This window comes from Podospora pseudocomata, chromosome 4 (genome assembly GCF_035222375.1).
Source record: "Podospora pseudocomata strain CBS 415.72m chromosome 4, whole genome shotgun sequence".
Taxonomy (NCBI): Eukaryota; Fungi; Ascomycota; class Sordariomycetes; order Sordariales; family Podosporaceae; genus Podospora; species Podospora pseudocomata.
Window position 1 is genome coordinate 524,812 of NC_085888.1, and position 14,970 is coordinate 539,781.

Genomic DNA, 14,970 nt, shown 5'->3' on the forward strand with positions numbered 1-14,970 from the left:
CTCCGCCCGAGTGGATGTCAAACAGGGGGGCCGGACCAAACATTCCCGCCGTTATCGACCGAACACATCCAGACTCGGCCAGGCGGCCCACTGCTTGGCCCCTGAAGCTAGCAAAAACAGTGATCGACCTCCCCTGCGGAAACAGCGAGCATATAGCGTGCATGGCGGTTTTATGGGAGTGGAGACGGCAAAAATCACCCTTGGCCTTTTGCGCGCGCTTTTTCCGCCTTCAAGAGTGCGCCACCGGCCAGCAACCATGTCTCCTCGGTTCCCGCGATCCGACCTCCCTCGCTCGTCAAGTGAACCACCAACGTCACCTCACCACCCCCCTTTCGTCCCAGCGTGCCAGCCTGTGAGGGTTGACACGGTACCTCACCCCCCCCTCCCACCAGCTATTAGGCAGGACAGGCCAGGGGACATGGGCAAGCTGGTGGCATTTTGACTAAGCGAATCTGAGATTTCCCTCCCCCCTTCTTCGACCAACGACAGATATCCCCATTCTTCACCACACTCGTTTCTGTCCTTCGCAGCCAATTTGCACATATACGCCATGACCGATGTACCAAATCGTGGCCCGGTACTGCTGGCCGTTAACACGACGGGTGCTGTCCTCGCCGGCATCACTTGCCTGCTACGATGCTTTGTTCGAACCAGAGTTGTGAAAGGGTTTGGGCTGGATGACTGGTTGATGGCGGCTTCAACGGTACGGACATTCTCTTGGCTCCCCAGACAAAAAAGCAACGAGAGAATCGCTCGGCTAACCCTTGACCATCTTGATTGTGTCACGCATAGGGTGCATACATCGCTTTCTGCTGCTTTTCCAACGTGGGGGTCACTCATGGCACAGGGAAACACAAGTCGGATGTCGACCCAGAGAATTACAAGATTGCAATGAACCGGTAATGCGCGAAACTGTCTGGCGTGACAGGATGTTTGTTTGGCTGATTGTTGACTCTCAGATGGTACTACTGCTACCTCCTCTACGCCTGGTCCATGATTCTCGTCAAGCTCTCCATCGGCTACTTTTTGCTCCGAGTCACCATCACCCGCCTTCACAAATGGATCATTTACGCCGCGGGCGCCATCACGTGCGTCAGCTGCCTGACGTTTTTCTTCCTCGCCATGTTCCAGTGCTACCCGATCAGCTTCTTTTGGAACAAGGACCAGGACGGCAGATGCATCAACATGAACATCCTGACGGCGTTGGGTATCCTCTATTCGATCTTCTCCGTCATCACCGATCTGACGTACGCCCTGCTGCCCGCGTGGGTGGTGGCTCAGCTCAACATGGACAAAAAGTCGAAAGTGGCGGTGATTGGTCTGATGGGGATGGGATGCGTGGCCAGCGCGGCGGTTATTGTTCGTGGGCCGTATCTTCGACACATGGGGAGTGAGGATTTCTTGTGGGATACGGCGCCGATTGCGATTTGGTCGTCTGTCGAAGCTGCGCTTGCTATCACGGCTGGGTGCCTTGCTTGTTTGCAGCCTCTCGTCAAGATGATTGGTGTGAAGCTTGGTCTCGCGGCTTTCACGACGGCCTCCAAATCTGGGGGGCGGGGGAGTAACCTCAAGATGACGGGCGATATCTCGGTGAGGCGATCTTTTACCCGACGAACCGATTTGTTTTCGAGCGCCAACTATCGTGAGCAGCAGGCGGCTGGGGAGCTGAAGCTTCAGCCGGGGTTGTCGGGGTACACGGCCGAGTGCTACGGCAACACGAGCGAGGAGGAGTTGAGGCCGGTGACAAAGGATACGGATGCAACGCTGAGGGGGGATAGGGACAATGAGAGCAAGGAGAGCATGAATGGGGTGGTGAAGGCGAGGGAGAGGGAGTCAGTATGATGATGGCTGGCAATATGTTGGAGAAGTCTCTTTTATGTTTGCATAAAGAAAGTGTGATGACGACTTGGATACGGATGGATACCCCTCACCCCCCCACACACACCCCAGAGCACCCCATTTTCTGAGCAATTATTTAGCGTTTCGATGGTCGGTTTTGGTGTTTCTTTTTTTTTTCTATTGGGCGGAATATCTGTTGCTTCATCATTGAGCTTTTTTGGGGGGGCGTGATGGAAAGTTCTTTTGTTTGCTTGGAAAAGCAAGGTACATGTATAGATTTGGGTACACGCGTAGATATATGCTAGCGATAGGTTTTGATAAAATTTAATTCGAGTTTGAGCGATGAAATGAGATAGACTCTTGATGAATGAGTGAATGCTACCTAAATATTCCAGTTCTTTTCTTCCCTTTAGAAATCCCCTCTATGAAGCAGCATATCCGGACCAAGACTTGTTTTATCCCATCCCCCACCTCACGACACAGCCACAGAGCCACCGGGAAAGGGTGAGTTTGGCCGACAAGTCACGGCATGACAGTGGAGGTATGAATGGAATTACCACTTGGTGGTAACAACCCTTCTGGTGGTGACGGCTGGCACGCTGGTGGCAATCCAGGTGGTTGTCACTCCGGGGATGCTGGTAGCAGTCCACGTCACGGTCACGCCCGGAGCAGACAACGTGCTGGCTGTCACTGTACCGCCCGGAACGGATAGGGTGCTTCCCACAGAGATGGGGATTCCGGGAGCGCTCGCCGTGACTGTTCCGGGGACACCGGGAACTGCACATGCGGAGGTGCCAGGAACAACAGAAGTTGCAGTCACCGTGCCGGGGACACTGGTTGCGATCCTAGTGACGGTTACGGTGCCGGGAGCGCTGGTAGCTGTGACAGTGCCCGGAACACTGGTGGCGACTCTAGTGGCGGTCACGGTGCCGGAAACGCTGGTGGTGACCCTCGTGGCGGTCACGGTGCCAGCAGCGCTGGTAGCTGTGACGGTGCCGGGAACACTAGTAGCTGTGACGGTGCCGCGGACACTAGTAGCGCCCCTAGTAGCCGTAACGGTGCCGGGGGTACCAGGAAAGCCGACAGGAGTGCTGGTTGCGATGGGGAGGTTGATGGGGAAGCCGGTAGTGATGCCGTTGGGGATGGCAGCTGCCGTTGCGGTCGAGGCGAGGCCTGCGAGGGTTGAGATGGTGGAGAGTTTCATTGTCAGGGTAGTATGGAGGGCTTGTTGATATGAAGATTTGATGATGATGATGATGATGATGATGATGATGATGATGATGATGATGATGATGATGATGATGATGGTGAGGATGCTGTTTACTTTTGATTCGGGAGGGAATGATGACTTTATAGTACTTTACTTGACGAGAATAACCGTCTTCCGTCTTTCCTTGAATCTCATCATATCACCTACCTAGGTACTTAACCAGCAACGAAGTCATATCGCCAAGTATCTCGCTGCACCTAAGATCCCTGAACAGCATATCATACCGCCGAACGTATAAACCCCGAAAATGCTTACACTGGGGAGCCTGAAACAAAACAACATGGGATGTGATTGGATAATTGAAGATGGTGCATCTCTCCGCGTCGCTATACGAGCCAAAAGGATCTTACCCTACCAAGTTTCTGTAAGGCAGATGGCTAGAAAAAAGTGGTATCGTTGAAAGAGATGCATGTCGAGTAGTTGATATTTGCTCACAAGGGACGCGCGGTGTGCAGATACGAGGGTGCATTGGGAGAAGGCAGGAATATGTCTGGAAGGAGGGATCGAGTGATTCGTCACCACTACAGGGGTGAGCTTATGGGTGCAGCAAGGCCAAGGCGGCTGTGGGCAGGGGAAGGGGAAAACATGGAGATGTCAGCCCTACCGAGTATATGAGAACTTTTGTTCAAAAAGACACGGCTATAATGTACAAGAACGTCGTGCTGGCATTCGGCGACGGAAATATTCACAAAAGTTCAAAGAGAGGTTGAAGCCGAGAGGGACAGGAACTTGAATACAGCTAATAACAAACATCTTGAATGCACACCATCAACTCCTCATCAGTGCCAGTAAAAGCATCAGTCCGTGAGAATAACATCCAGAGCCCTTCCAATTCCTCCTAGGCACCAGCCTTACCCTTGCCCTCCTCCTTCAACTCCCGAATCCTCCTATGCACCTCCACAAAAACCAACCCATCCAAAATCCCCGTCACCTCCGTAATATTCTCCCCGTTCTCATTAAACTTCACAAACCACGAGACATCCAGCTTTACCTCCTCGTTCTCCCCATTCGCCAGGTGCAAATTGTCAACGTACACCGTCCTCGCGGCCCCAGTCATTGTCTCTGCGTCGACAACCAAATGCGTGATATCTACCGATTTGGTCCCGATGAACCGGGATTCACTCGTGTATTGAGCCTCCCATGTCGCCACGTCAAAGGCAACGTCTGGCGGTGCGCCTATGCTAGCGAGGAAAGATGCGGGGGCGATGTAGCGGAGGCAGTCGGGGGAGAGGACGGAAGAGAGGAGGGAGGGGTTTTTCTGCGTTGTTGCTTCGATGGGGCCGAGGAGGAAGGTTTTGAGGGTGAGATGGAGGGTTTGGTGAAGGTTGGGGGTTGTTGCCATTGTGGTGGATTGGGGGGTGTTTATGGTGTCAACAAGGAAGAATGGCGGGCAAGGTCAACAAAGATCTGATTTTACGGGAAATGTTGAGTTATCTCATGCTCTTACCCCTCTTTTGAGGGTGAAAAGTGTCAACGTTCATGACGTGCCATAGGTGCATGATACCGTTGGTTGTTGGTGGTAGTTTGAATCTTACTGCCCTTTTGGGTGTGTGTGTGTCTTGGTGGAGTTGACAGAAGGGATGTGATTATTGTTAAGTATTTACAAATCAAGGCACCTTGCTAGGTAACTATAGACATACTTTGTTTCCTTCCCGACAAATAAACCGACACATAAACTACACGGTAATAGCCTTGGGATACATCCTCGTGCAGCTCAACCCAGTGTCGGACCCATCCCCACTCGACAGGAACACCTGATTGTTGCCACACAACAAAATATTCTTCCTGCCGCCCACATCAAGCGTGAGCTCGCCAGTCGCCGTGCTAACACACCCCTTCACCCTGATATAATTGGCAGGACTATACTCGGCACCCGTCCTCGCCTGAAGCCGAACAGACGCAGCGCTCCCTGGGTTCACCCAAGCACTGACCTTGTAGGTAGACTGCCCAACAAGGTAAAGAGTTGCCAGATACCCCTCCTTGTCCAAGACCCATTTGTACATCTTGTAGACGTCGATGCCAGGCTCGACTGGCGCTGATGCCCAATCCATACTGCCATATAAGCCGGCCATGCCGTTGATTAGCTGGGAAAAGAGGTAGCGCTGGCTGTTGGCGGAATCAGTCGCGACGGCGTTGAAGTTGGCGACGTTACTGCATCTTTCTGCTGGGGCGACCACGGTGGAGGTGATGGTTGATGTAACGGTGGTTGTTGAACCTATGACCAAGACGTTCCCTGTTACCGTAGTCACGGCGGTGGCAGTGACCGAGGCCGTTTCAGTCTGGGTGTTGTATTCTGTGGCAGTTACTTCGTCGGTGACCGTGGTGGTGGTGGAAAGAGTAACGGGAATCGAGTTCGTTGTGGCAGCCACGCTGTCGGTGAAGGTGACGGTCACTTTGGCGGCCGAGGGTGAAGCGGTAATAGTCTCCTGGGTGGCTCCTGCGCACTTGCAGACCGAAATATACTTCTCCCATGATGGACAATGTGCTGAGGCGTAGCTTGGAATGGATGGCGCCAGGGTGCCACTCGTGGGTGCTAGGTCGGTATCGGCGGCGCGCGCCACGATTTGAGTCGCAGCACTCGGCAGGACTGTCGTGGTGGATGTGACCAAGACTGTAACGGTGTTATATGCGCGGGTAACGTAGACCAGGGAGCGCTGAGTCGTCGTGCCAGTCACCGTGGTGCTGATGGTGTTGAGCAATGTTTCGGTCTCGACAGTCGAATAAACTGTTGCCGTCGTGGCATCTGTCTCGACCACGCTGACATACTCGGTCGGAACTTCCGTCACAGTCTCGGTAACAGTGGTGACTTGGGGCGTGACTGTTACTATCTCGAAAGCCAATGAGCAATCCTGTAGGCCATCAACCAGGGGATCAGCAACAGCCTTGAAGCATTTGTTTGTGCGGCAGCAGGCGGCAGATGCCAGTTGAAGTAACCCAAAGGCCGAAACGAACGCAAGTCCCTGCTTCATCGTTTACGATAATGATGACGGGACGAAAAGAGCGACTAAAGTGAGTGTGGCAAAAGACAACAACAACCTTTGGCCAGCCCGCAACGGGGGCACTTTGCTTTTCAATGTTCCTACCATGATTCGAGATCTCCTTGGCGCTGTCAATGGTCTGAACTGTTTGGATTTGTGTGGAAATTGCGCATTGATATGGTCATGTCTGATTGGCCCCCTTTCCTCAGCTCAACTCCATGCTGCCGCATCCTTTGAGCCGCAACCCGAAATATGCTCGATGATCTGCTAGCGTCCAGCTGAGGTCCGAGAATCCTTGTCATCTCAGGATACCTAACCCATCATCGTGAATCATAGATGTCATCTGAGTTGTTGTGAAGCGTGCCAGCAGAGCTGTGAGAAAAGTGATGGCATTGTACGGCACTGGGAAATCGGCTCCGGAGAGCAGAAATCTATCTATATCAACAGCCAACCTGTGGCCCACAGGGCAGAAGCCCGAGGAGCAACCTTCCCGAAATATCACAGTTGTCCTCCGAGGAATACTGACATGACATCACAAGAAATCACCAAGAGCCCTACCCGTACAATATGCGTTGATAGATATGATCGAGATGGAGGAGAAAAGTTGGTGTGCTGATGATAAGAAGAGATGCATGACTTTCACCGGATGGAAGGAAAGCTTCAGCAATTAAGAGAAACCACCAGTCAGCATGAATATGGGATCGAAGACCTCCGTTTGTCAACAGTCATTTCTTATATACCTATTTAACCTTTCACCTCTAGAAAAGGAGCAGCAGATGAAAACAATCACCACATATCCGCACGAAACAACAGTATATCATGGGCACAGGGACTAGTGAAACGGCTCATCTTGAGTAATACCTGAGTGTATTCGATATCGGTCGAATCTCAAGCACAGCAGGAAACCGCCCTCCCTCTGGATTTGTATTTTCCAAGGCCTTGACTACGAGCCAAAACTTTACAATAAATGAGAGTGCTATTCTTTCTTTCAGTCAAGCTAGAATATAGGTGGCCGGATGACTCGCGTCTCCTTACAACATGCCTCATGAGAAGAAAGCTTGCAAGGGCATGTTCCTCATCCAAAAGACCAGCATGATGACGCATGGAACCTTGACATCACAGTCTCCGTGTGATTGCTCCCAGTTCACCTGGTCCAACCTTTTCTGTCAGGTCCACATGTTGGTTGCTCTGGATTGGGATTTTGTTGCGTATATCACACACTTTGTAGTTTTCTTTTCTCTCTCTGTTAAATTTCACCATCATCACTTTTCTCACCACCTTTTGCCTCACTTTGCGCGCCAGTGACCACTTTCACTGTCCCAACCCCCGCCTGTTCGCTAACCGACCTGGACACTGAGGACGTTTGGAGATGCGACCAGCTCGCCAACACATGAAAACAGGTTGCCTAAGATACTATCTACTTGGCGAACGCCGACGTGTTCGTTTTGGCCTTGATTTGACTCAACCGTGGCTTCATGGATTGTCCGATAAGGTCCGTTAATCGGCGTGAGAGTCACGCTACCCGGTCACGGCCTTTGCCGGCTTGCATACAATGGAGCCAATATGACTTTTGGATCGCGAGCAGTTTGGCCCCCGCGCAGCTAGCCTCAATCAATTTGTCAAGGCTTCACAGATCCGTATCTCCGAGTCTATTAACATTGACGGCGGTGAGTTGCAAAGGTTGAAGCTGAATAGGGGATCTGTTCGGTTATGCAAGAAACTTGTTTGCATGTCGCATTCCGGAGGTGTAGGTAAGGCCTACGAGCCGTCTCGACACGAGCCTTTCCCGTGTTGTGTAGGCGAACCGGAGGATGTCAGCAGAGTGTCGTCGCGATGCGACGTGGACGCATGTGTCCTATGCTTGTCTCTACATGAAAAGCTTGGTTATCACGAGCCTGCATGCTAGGCATCAGCAAAATTGTACAAGAAACTTCTAGCATGAGACTCGGCACAGGAACGGTGCCGAGTGCGCCCAATGATAGCTGCTGCCATGCTCACTATGATCCTGGAAAGTGGGTTTAGAAGTGTCGATAGTTCGTTTCGCTTACACGTTGTATCCCCGTCGGCATATTGCTGGGCAAGAGCCACGGCATCCGCCTTGGCGGACGTGGACAGATGTGAACAAGGCTGAAGGTATCATCAACTGTCGTCGTGAATAGAGAGAGAGAGAGAAAAAAAAGGTATAAAGGGGAGGGCATCGACCCTCAACCATCTAGATTCTCTCCTCACCCTCACCAGCATCCTCATCTCCATCCTCACCAGCATTAACTTCACTTCCACCTTCAAATCTTCTTCTCTTCAACCCTCAAGATGAAGTTCACTCTCTCCACCGCCATCCTCACCGGGCTCGCCACCCTGGCCTCGGCCCAGTCCCCTCAAATGCCCGGCCTCGCCCCCAACTGCAACCGCTACCACTACGTCCAAAGCGGCGACACCTGCGCCGTCATCGCCGCCGCCAACGGCATCTCGATCGCCCAGTTCCTCTCCTGGAACTCCGAAGTCAACGCGGGCTGCACCAACCTCTGGCTCAACTACTTTGTCTGCACCGGCGTCTCCTCGAGCGGCGGCACCACCACCGCCACCGTGACCAGCACCGCTGACAACGGCGGCACAACAACAACCAACACTGTCACGAGCACCAATGACAATGGCGGCACAACAACAACCGCTACTGTTACCAGCACCGTTGGGAACGGCGGCACCACCACCACCTCTGGTGGCCCTACCAGCACCCCTACCAACACCTCCCCTCAGATGCCCGGGTTGCCGTCTACCTGCTGGTTGTTCCACACTGTTGAGACCGGGGATACTTGCGAGATTATTGCTGCCAGCTATGGGGTCACGCTTGCGCAGTTTTATGCTTGGAATCCCGAGATCAACTCTACTTGCACCAACTTGTGGTTGGGATTTGCTGTTTGTGTTGGGGCGTAAGGAGAAGACCGAACGGGGCGGCTTTAGAGTCAGGGGATAGTCTTTACTGCTAGCTTGGGGAGTGTAGATAGCCAAATGGAATGTCAATGTTTGGTGAACCAACGGTCCGTGTTACCATGACAACTTGTGATTATCTTGTGAAATGCATAACGTTAGTCCAGATTGCATAAACTGTGGTGCACTGTAACATCAATAAGGTATGGAAAAGGTTCCGTGGAAATCATAATGTCAAGCTAAATGGGTAGCTGATCTGTACAACACCTATTTATCTCATGTGGCTTTCATACTTTTGTGGGCAAGGCTGTTGGCAAGCTTTCAATCCGGCACCAAGGACAAGTGACAAGGACTCACCTCGCGGGACTGGATCTCAAACATTCATAACACCACATCTCATCTGCGCAGGAACCTCAATGTCACAAAATGAGAGCAAAAGTTGAACATCACGATAGTCAATTTATCCCACAGTCGACAAGGTGGTAGCGAAGATCCTCCTCTATATCATCCATCTGCAGTACATTTGGCCTATCACATCCTTCCATCATCCCTCCCATGCAACTACATTTAGCAGTTGAGAACAGCGTTGCCGCAGCCAGTGACGACCTTGTTGACACCAGCAGAGGAGACGGCCTTGCGGGCGCTGCCGCAGTAGCGGCCCTGAGAGGTGGAGCCCTTGCAGAAGTTCACGCTGTGGCATCATTTGTGTTAGTACAGGGGAAGCTGAGCTGGTCTTGTTGGAGGGGGGTTCGTCTCACCAGCAGCCATCACCGAGCTTGGACTCCCAGATCCAGGACTTGACAGTGAAGCCGACGTTGCGGGAGCCGGCGGTGGAGTAGCTCTTCTGGGTGCCCTGGTAGTTGTCGGCGCTGTAGACGGAGAGGGTGTAGGCGGAGGAGGTGCCAGCGAGGGCGGCGACGAGGAGGGTGGAGAGCTGCATTTTGATGGTTTTGGTTGGTTGGTTGGAAAATGAAGATTTGTCTTGAGTAGATGGCTTGTCTAAAGGCTTGATGGTGAGGATGATGAGAAAAGGCGTCTCGATGTCGTGATGATGGCTCTCTTTTATAGACAAAATCTCGAGATGATCCTTCACAAGCAAACGGTCTCGAGTCTTTCCGTCTTACTCCTCGGTGTAGTCGATCTGTGGAGCTCATGATGTGTTTTTGGATGCTGTTGTCATCAGTACTACCTGCTACAGGTGCATGTTGTGTGAGATGATTCGATGGGAGTGGGTGGCCAATGGTTGAGGCGGGCGGGTAGCTGTGTAGCCGTTGTAACGTTGAGGGTGCAAGCTGTCTCTGTTCAGCTAGAGCCTCACTTTTGGGGTTGCACCGAACCGCAGGATCTGCAAAGTGGTTGAGATCATGCCTACAGAGGGTCTAATCGGGCGACCTGGACCCCTCTCCAGATTCGAGTGCCTCTCCTGAACTGATCGAGAACTTTGATGTTGGAAGTGTCAGAGTTGACCTACTCGTATGGATATTTCAGCTATCTACAAGGCATCTACTACAAAGCACTGGCTTGATCTGAAGTCAATTTCACGATAGAAGTGACTGCTGCTCAGATCCATGCTCCTGAATCGCACGGTCAAACCGGGTAACCGGAGGCATCGAATGATGTGGAGGGGTGGCGGAGAGCCTCCGGGAGCATGGTCTTGGCTACCGTCGTTGTCTACCTTATTTTTCCCAGGGAATTGTGGGCTTCTCCCGTTGAGGCTCTCGGCTATATGCAGGAACGTCAAAAATGGAATGGTTCTCGGTCAGCGATTTGGTCGTTGGCGTCGCCGTTGAGATCTAGATCGTAGTAGCCCAAGAAGCTTGTGCCGTACACCCAGTTCACGCAAAAGAAGTTTCACTGATACCTATCGAGAACACATATTCGTTTGCAGTTGCCTGTTGTAGCTCTCTCCATGTGCTTCGAAGCCTGTCAAGTTGTCCATCAAAGCGTCCGTCAAGGTGCTCGCCAAGCTGCTCGCCAAACCTTGACAGTGGCTGGTCGCGGGATAGGACAGCATGTAGACCCTTAATGATCGGCGCATATAAACATACACTTCTCTGTATCAGGCAGGTCAAGATCATTGACGTCGGATCTCTCGTTGTTTTGTTCCTGACAGTTCGCCATCCCCATTCGATATTGTAACCGTCACGGCGTCAGCACTGTGGAGTGCGCTAACCCCGTTGAAGCAACTACGACAAGCCTCCCCCAGATCGTCCTCTTGTCTGACGGGAAGGAACACGGGAAGTGGACCCTGGATCGGCGAAATCTATCCGTAGTCGATGTCAGAACGCCATCTAGACTGCGATATGTTGTAGCACTTGTGTTGAAGCTTGCCCTAGATAGGGCTGGTACGCCCCGCCTTCGAAAACATCTCCAGTCTACGGAGGAACTGGAGTGAATAAAAAAAGGAGAAGCGCGTGTTGATCATGCCACAGCCGAGGGAATTAAGCGAGAAGCAGGCGCTTGTCGCTTGATTGTGCGGGAGCAAACACGGAGGAATTCTCCCTGGAGCCCGAAACAGCAAAAGTGAACGTCTCACGAGCAAGCAGCATCACCTGATTTACCTTCTTCTTTCGTGTGAGAGCAATCATCAGATTCAAAACTGCTCTACATAAAAATAAGCACCAGACTTGATTCCAGGTTAACAATCTTAAGATCTTCATCATACGGAGCAATCTTTCTCCTGATCTTTGCCACAAAAACATCTTGACATAGCTCAGCCAAGGCCTCGGCTACGACTCTCTCCGCTTCTCCCCCGCACCCAACACTAACGTCCATCTCCACCAGCCACTCTGCCACTTCAGTTTCTTTTACAAACTTTCAAGCGTCAGAAATCTGCAAAAGGGCATTGATGGTCCGCTCCTTGAGACCGCTGAGGTCATTCTTCTCGGCCCACTGGAGGAGCTTGGGAACCACAAGAAGAGGTTCCGTGGACTCGGCGCCGATGATCTGGGCAACTGCGCCAGCCACATGAGGGGATGCTTTTCACGAGCTTGTTAGCGACGTAGGTCGACGTAGAGATTTCAGGTCGGTTGGGGACATACCCATTGAGGTGCCGCTGATGGTGTTGGTAGCTTCGGTGCCCCCGATCCAGGTGGATAGGATTTGGACTCCGGGGGCAAAGATGTCGACCATCTTGCCATAGTTGGAGAAGTTGGCGGCCTAGATGACGAATGCGTTAGCATGTTGGAGTGACTCGACACTCACGGTGGTTTGCCACACCTTGTCACCAACATCGCTCGCACCAACAGTGATAGCGAGAGGCTCTCTAGCCGGAGAGCTGGTGGTGGCCTGTCTCTGTCCATGTGTTAGCAATCCTTCCTCCCAAACATAGATGTCATAGGAAAGAGCTCACTGCCTCGTTACCAGCCGCCACAACCACAGTGACACCGCTCCTGACCGCGCTCGCAACCGCCTTGTCCATCGCAGGGGACGCACCGCCACCCAGACTCAAGTTCACCACACTCGGCTTCCCATGCTCCTTGAACTCTTTGACTACATAATCCAACGCACTAATAATATCACCCGTCTGTGCCCCCGGCTCAGGCGAGTCATCAAACACCTTGATCCCAATCACCTGCGCCTTCTTAGCAACCCCATACGTCTTCCCCGCAATCGTCCCCGCAACGTGCGTGCCATGCCCGTTCAAATCCTCATCGCTAACCTCCACCCCAGCAGCAACAGTGACAAACTTTGGGCCCTTTGAAGCGCGCCCCTCAAAGTCGACGTGGGCGTCGTTGATGCCGGTGTCGATGACGTAGGCGATGGCGCCTTCGCCGGTGTTGGTGTACTTGTAGGTGTAGGGACCGGCGGGGGGAAGCTTAGAGCGGGTGGAGATGCGGGCGAGGCCCCAGGGGGCGTTGGATTGGGTGACGACGGCGCAGTGCTTGAAGATTTGGACGGGTTCGATGTCGGCTACTTCGGGGAGGGCTTCGAGCTCGGCTTTGGTAGCTTCGTCGAAGGAGGCGGTGTACCCCCTGATTTCGGGGAGGTCGAACTCGGAGTTAATGGAGACGTTGACGGGGGAGGAGGTGTCGTCAGTGAGATTGTGGAGGAGGGAGACGTGGGTGGATTTGATGGCCGAGGTGGCGTAGGGGCGAAGGGTGACGATCCATTGGCCGGGGACGATTTGGGGTTGGTTGGAGGTTGACATTTTTGGTGTTGTGGAACGTGAGATAGGTATGGTAGGTGCTAGGTTCGTTATTGTTTCTGATCAGATCTGAAGGGTGAAGTCAAATCTTTGAACACAGGATGTAGAAGATGGAGCCTTTCAACGACACATCGACCCAGCTATTTATCCACCGCGTCATCTCCTCTGACCGAATTCCGCAAAGACACCACGGATGTCGCCGCAGACAGGAAGGCCAAGGCAGCCATGTCTCTCGACCGTCACCTCCACGATCATTCGTCGTTTCTTGGGATCTGCGTTTCGTCTTTTATCGCAATGGCTTGCGTAACTCAGCCCTGTACCGACACTCTGCTCTAGCGGCAGCCAAACAGAAGCCAAGATGCTGCCAAAGTCCAACTGGAACCAAATATTTCACGGCTAGACATGCAGAAGAGGAGGGGTCTAGATCGCAAACGTGCCCGGTACTGGTGGAGGGCATGCGTAGGGCTGAGTTGATGAATGCTACATTATGCAGCCACTATGCGGTTGACTCCCGCTCATGACCAATGCTACCTGCCGTGGCTTGTCTGGCGCACTGTTTATTGATTCTCGGTGCATTTTGGCAAGAGGGGTAGGGTAAAATGTCACATTCACACCGAGAGCTTCTCACCAGCAGTAGAGAGGGACCATGGTTCATCATGTTGATGGTGAAGGATCAATGTTTGAATGATATATTGACCGCTTATGCGCCACAGATCATGGGATAGTAGAGCTTCACCTGGTTGGGCGACGTACGAGCTGAGGACAAACGCCACATTTTCCCGTCTTTTGTGTAACTTTAAGATAACAACCTGGAACACAGCTACCTACCCCACGCGGCAGAGACAAGCCCCCCTTGATGTCTGGGAGGTGGAGGGCGACAACACTCTCGCCGTGAAGATCTGTCTCAGCAGTTTTCGTGGTTCCCGCAATCACCGAGGTGGCTTTTGAAAAGAGACACAGTCTTCAGAATGTGAACTTGACAAAGAAAGAGAGAGGTCGAACTCCGACGCCACTAGCGGTGATGCGTCAAGGGATTCAGGGGTAGCTTGGCTCACGTGATCTTTGAAACTGGTTTTCACTGCCATCAATGTTGGATTTAAGAAGAGAAAAGATGGAGTACAAGAGGACGATGCCGTATTATAAAGTTAAGGAGTCTGTTTCATGGGAATGCAACGGAGGATGTGGGGAGAGAGGGTGGCTGGAGCGGCATTTGTTTGGTGGATAAAATCCATCCAACTGAGACAGCACGGGGCCCACCTGCGGGGGTGCCATGCGGAGAACGGCCCCGAGTCCATGGTTTGAGATGCTCCGGTTCGCGGGGATCATGGTGCAGGGTTGATGAATGGTAAGTTTGCACAGACATTGACGGCGGCGTTGTTGATGCCATCGAACTAGGTAGTCGAAGACTTGGTAGCATTTTTTTCCACCAAGCTAAAAGCGGCCTTCCGGTGGGGTTGGACGTTCACTAGAATTTGGAAAGTGAATATTCTCAACTAACCCTACACCTCGGTACGTTCTCACTGTCGGCCTAGTTGATCTTCGGTAGCGGAGGACTTTCCGGATTAGGAGCTAGGAAGCTCAGGGGCTCTCAACTCCCGACGCCAACCCAGGCGGAGAAATCAAATCCGGGGTGCAGCTTGATGTCGACACTTGCCAAGCCATGTCGGTGACAGCTTCATCAAGGAAGCAAGGCCGCACGTCGGCCCACTGCTCATTCTTGGACGAGGCCGAGATGGTCTCCATCGTAACGGTCTCGTCGTGACACATGGCAGGAAAATACGAAACACCGTGGATCTCCCGTTCACAATTAT

At 52.5% G+C, this 14,970-nt stretch overlaps 8 protein-coding genes across 8 annotated transcripts; 3 read left to right on the forward strand and 5 right to left on the reverse strand.

The window, feature by feature from the left end:
- Positions 1–550: 550 nt before the first annotated feature.
- QC762_401440 (uncharacterized protein) lies at positions 551–2,192 on the forward strand (the record flags this gene model as incomplete). Its single annotated transcript, XM_062889604.1, has 3 exons — positions 551–703; positions 793–899; positions 960–2,192. 3 exons carry the CDS (start codon positions 551–553, stop codon positions 1,840–1,842), a joined length of 1,143 nt encoding a protein of 380 aa, XP_062743123.1. The 3' UTR covers positions 1,843–2,192.
- A 200-nt stretch (positions 2,193–2,392) lies between these two features.
- On the reverse strand, positions 2,393–3,043 carry QC762_401445 (uncharacterized protein; the record flags this gene model as incomplete). The annotated part of the gene is made up of 1 exon (XM_062889605.1): positions 2,393–3,043. The coding sequence occupies one exon, from the start codon at positions 3,041–3,043 to the stop codon at positions 2,393–2,395; it is 651 nt and encodes a 216-aa protein (XP_062743124.1).
- Positions 3,044–3,947: 904 nt separating this feature from the next.
- QC762_0062600 (uncharacterized protein) lies at positions 3,948–4,451 on the reverse strand (the record flags this gene model as incomplete). The annotated part of the gene is made up of 1 exon (XM_062883625.1): positions 3,948–4,451. One exon carries the CDS (start codon positions 4,449–4,451, stop codon positions 3,948–3,950), a length of 504 nt encoding a protein of 167 aa, XP_062743125.1.
- Positions 4,452–4,785: 334 nt separating this feature from the next.
- Positions 4,786–6,078, reverse strand: QC762_401450 (uncharacterized protein; the record flags this gene model as incomplete). The annotated part of the gene is made up of 1 exon (XM_062889606.1): positions 4,786–6,078. The coding sequence occupies one exon, from the start codon at positions 6,076–6,078 to the stop codon at positions 4,786–4,788; it is 1,293 nt and encodes a 430-aa protein (XP_062743126.1).
- Positions 6,079–8,397: 2,319 nt separating this feature from the next.
- QC762_401460 (uncharacterized protein) lies at positions 8,398–9,018 on the forward strand (the record flags this gene model as incomplete). Its single annotated transcript, XM_062889607.1, has 1 exon — positions 8,398–9,018. One exon carries the CDS (start codon positions 8,398–8,400, stop codon positions 9,016–9,018), a length of 621 nt encoding a protein of 206 aa, XP_062743127.1.
- A 413-nt stretch (positions 9,019–9,431) lies between these two features.
- QC762_401470 (uncharacterized protein) lies at positions 9,432–10,205 on the reverse strand. Its single transcript, XM_062889608.1, has 2 exons — positions 9,771–10,205; positions 9,432–9,703 (listed from the first exon to the last, which is right to left on the reverse strand). Exons 1-2 carry the CDS (start codon positions 9,950–9,952, stop codon positions 9,580–9,582), a joined length of 306 nt encoding a protein of 101 aa, XP_062743128.1. The 5' UTR covers positions 9,953–10,205; the 3' UTR covers positions 9,432–9,579.
- Positions 10,206–11,580: 1,375 nt separating this feature from the next.
- On the reverse strand, positions 11,581–13,556 carry QC762_401480 (uncharacterized protein). The gene is made up of 4 exons (XM_062889609.1): positions 12,365–13,556; positions 12,217–12,306; positions 12,054–12,171; positions 11,581–11,990 (listed from the first exon to the last, which is right to left on the reverse strand). Exons 1-4 carry the CDS (start codon positions 13,160–13,162, stop codon positions 11,830–11,832), a joined length of 1,167 nt encoding a protein of 388 aa, XP_062743129.1. The 5' UTR covers positions 13,163–13,556; the 3' UTR covers positions 11,581–11,829.
- An 895-nt stretch (positions 13,557–14,451) lies between these two features.
- QC762_0062650 (uncharacterized protein) lies at positions 14,452–14,921 on the forward strand (the record flags this gene model as incomplete). The annotated part of the gene is made up of 2 exons (XM_062883626.1): positions 14,452–14,504; positions 14,737–14,921. Exons 1-2 carry the CDS (start codon positions 14,498–14,500, stop codon positions 14,919–14,921), a joined length of 192 nt encoding a protein of 63 aa, XP_062743130.1. The 5' UTR covers positions 14,452–14,497.
- Positions 14,922–14,970: the final 49 nt, after the last annotated feature.

What these genes read in the sequence shown, in the direction of transcription:
- QC762_401480 (XM_062889609.1), bottom strand. Translation starts at nt 13,162, where the DNA reads ATGTCAACCTCCAACCAACCCCAAATCGTCCCCGGCCAATGGATCGTC. An exon ending in ACAAGGTGTGGCAAACCACC is followed by an intron (nt 12,172 to 12,216) that starts GTGAGTGTCGAG and finishes TTCGTCATCTAG; the next exon opens with GCCGCCAACTTCTCCAACTA. An exon ending in CATCAGCGGCACCTCAATGG is followed by an intron (nt 11,991 to 12,053) that starts GTATGTCCCCAA and finishes GCTCGTGAAAAG; the next exon opens with CATCCCCTCATGTGGCTGGC.
- QC762_401470 (XM_062889608.1), bottom strand. Translation starts at nt 9,952, where the DNA reads ATGCAGCTCTCCACCCTCCTCGTCGCCGCCCTCGCTGGCACCTCCTCC. An exon ending in AAGCTCGGTGATGGCTGCTG is followed by an intron (nt 9,704 to 9,770) that starts GTGAGACGAACC and finishes ATGATGCCACAG; the next exon opens with CGTGAACTTCTGCAAGGGCT.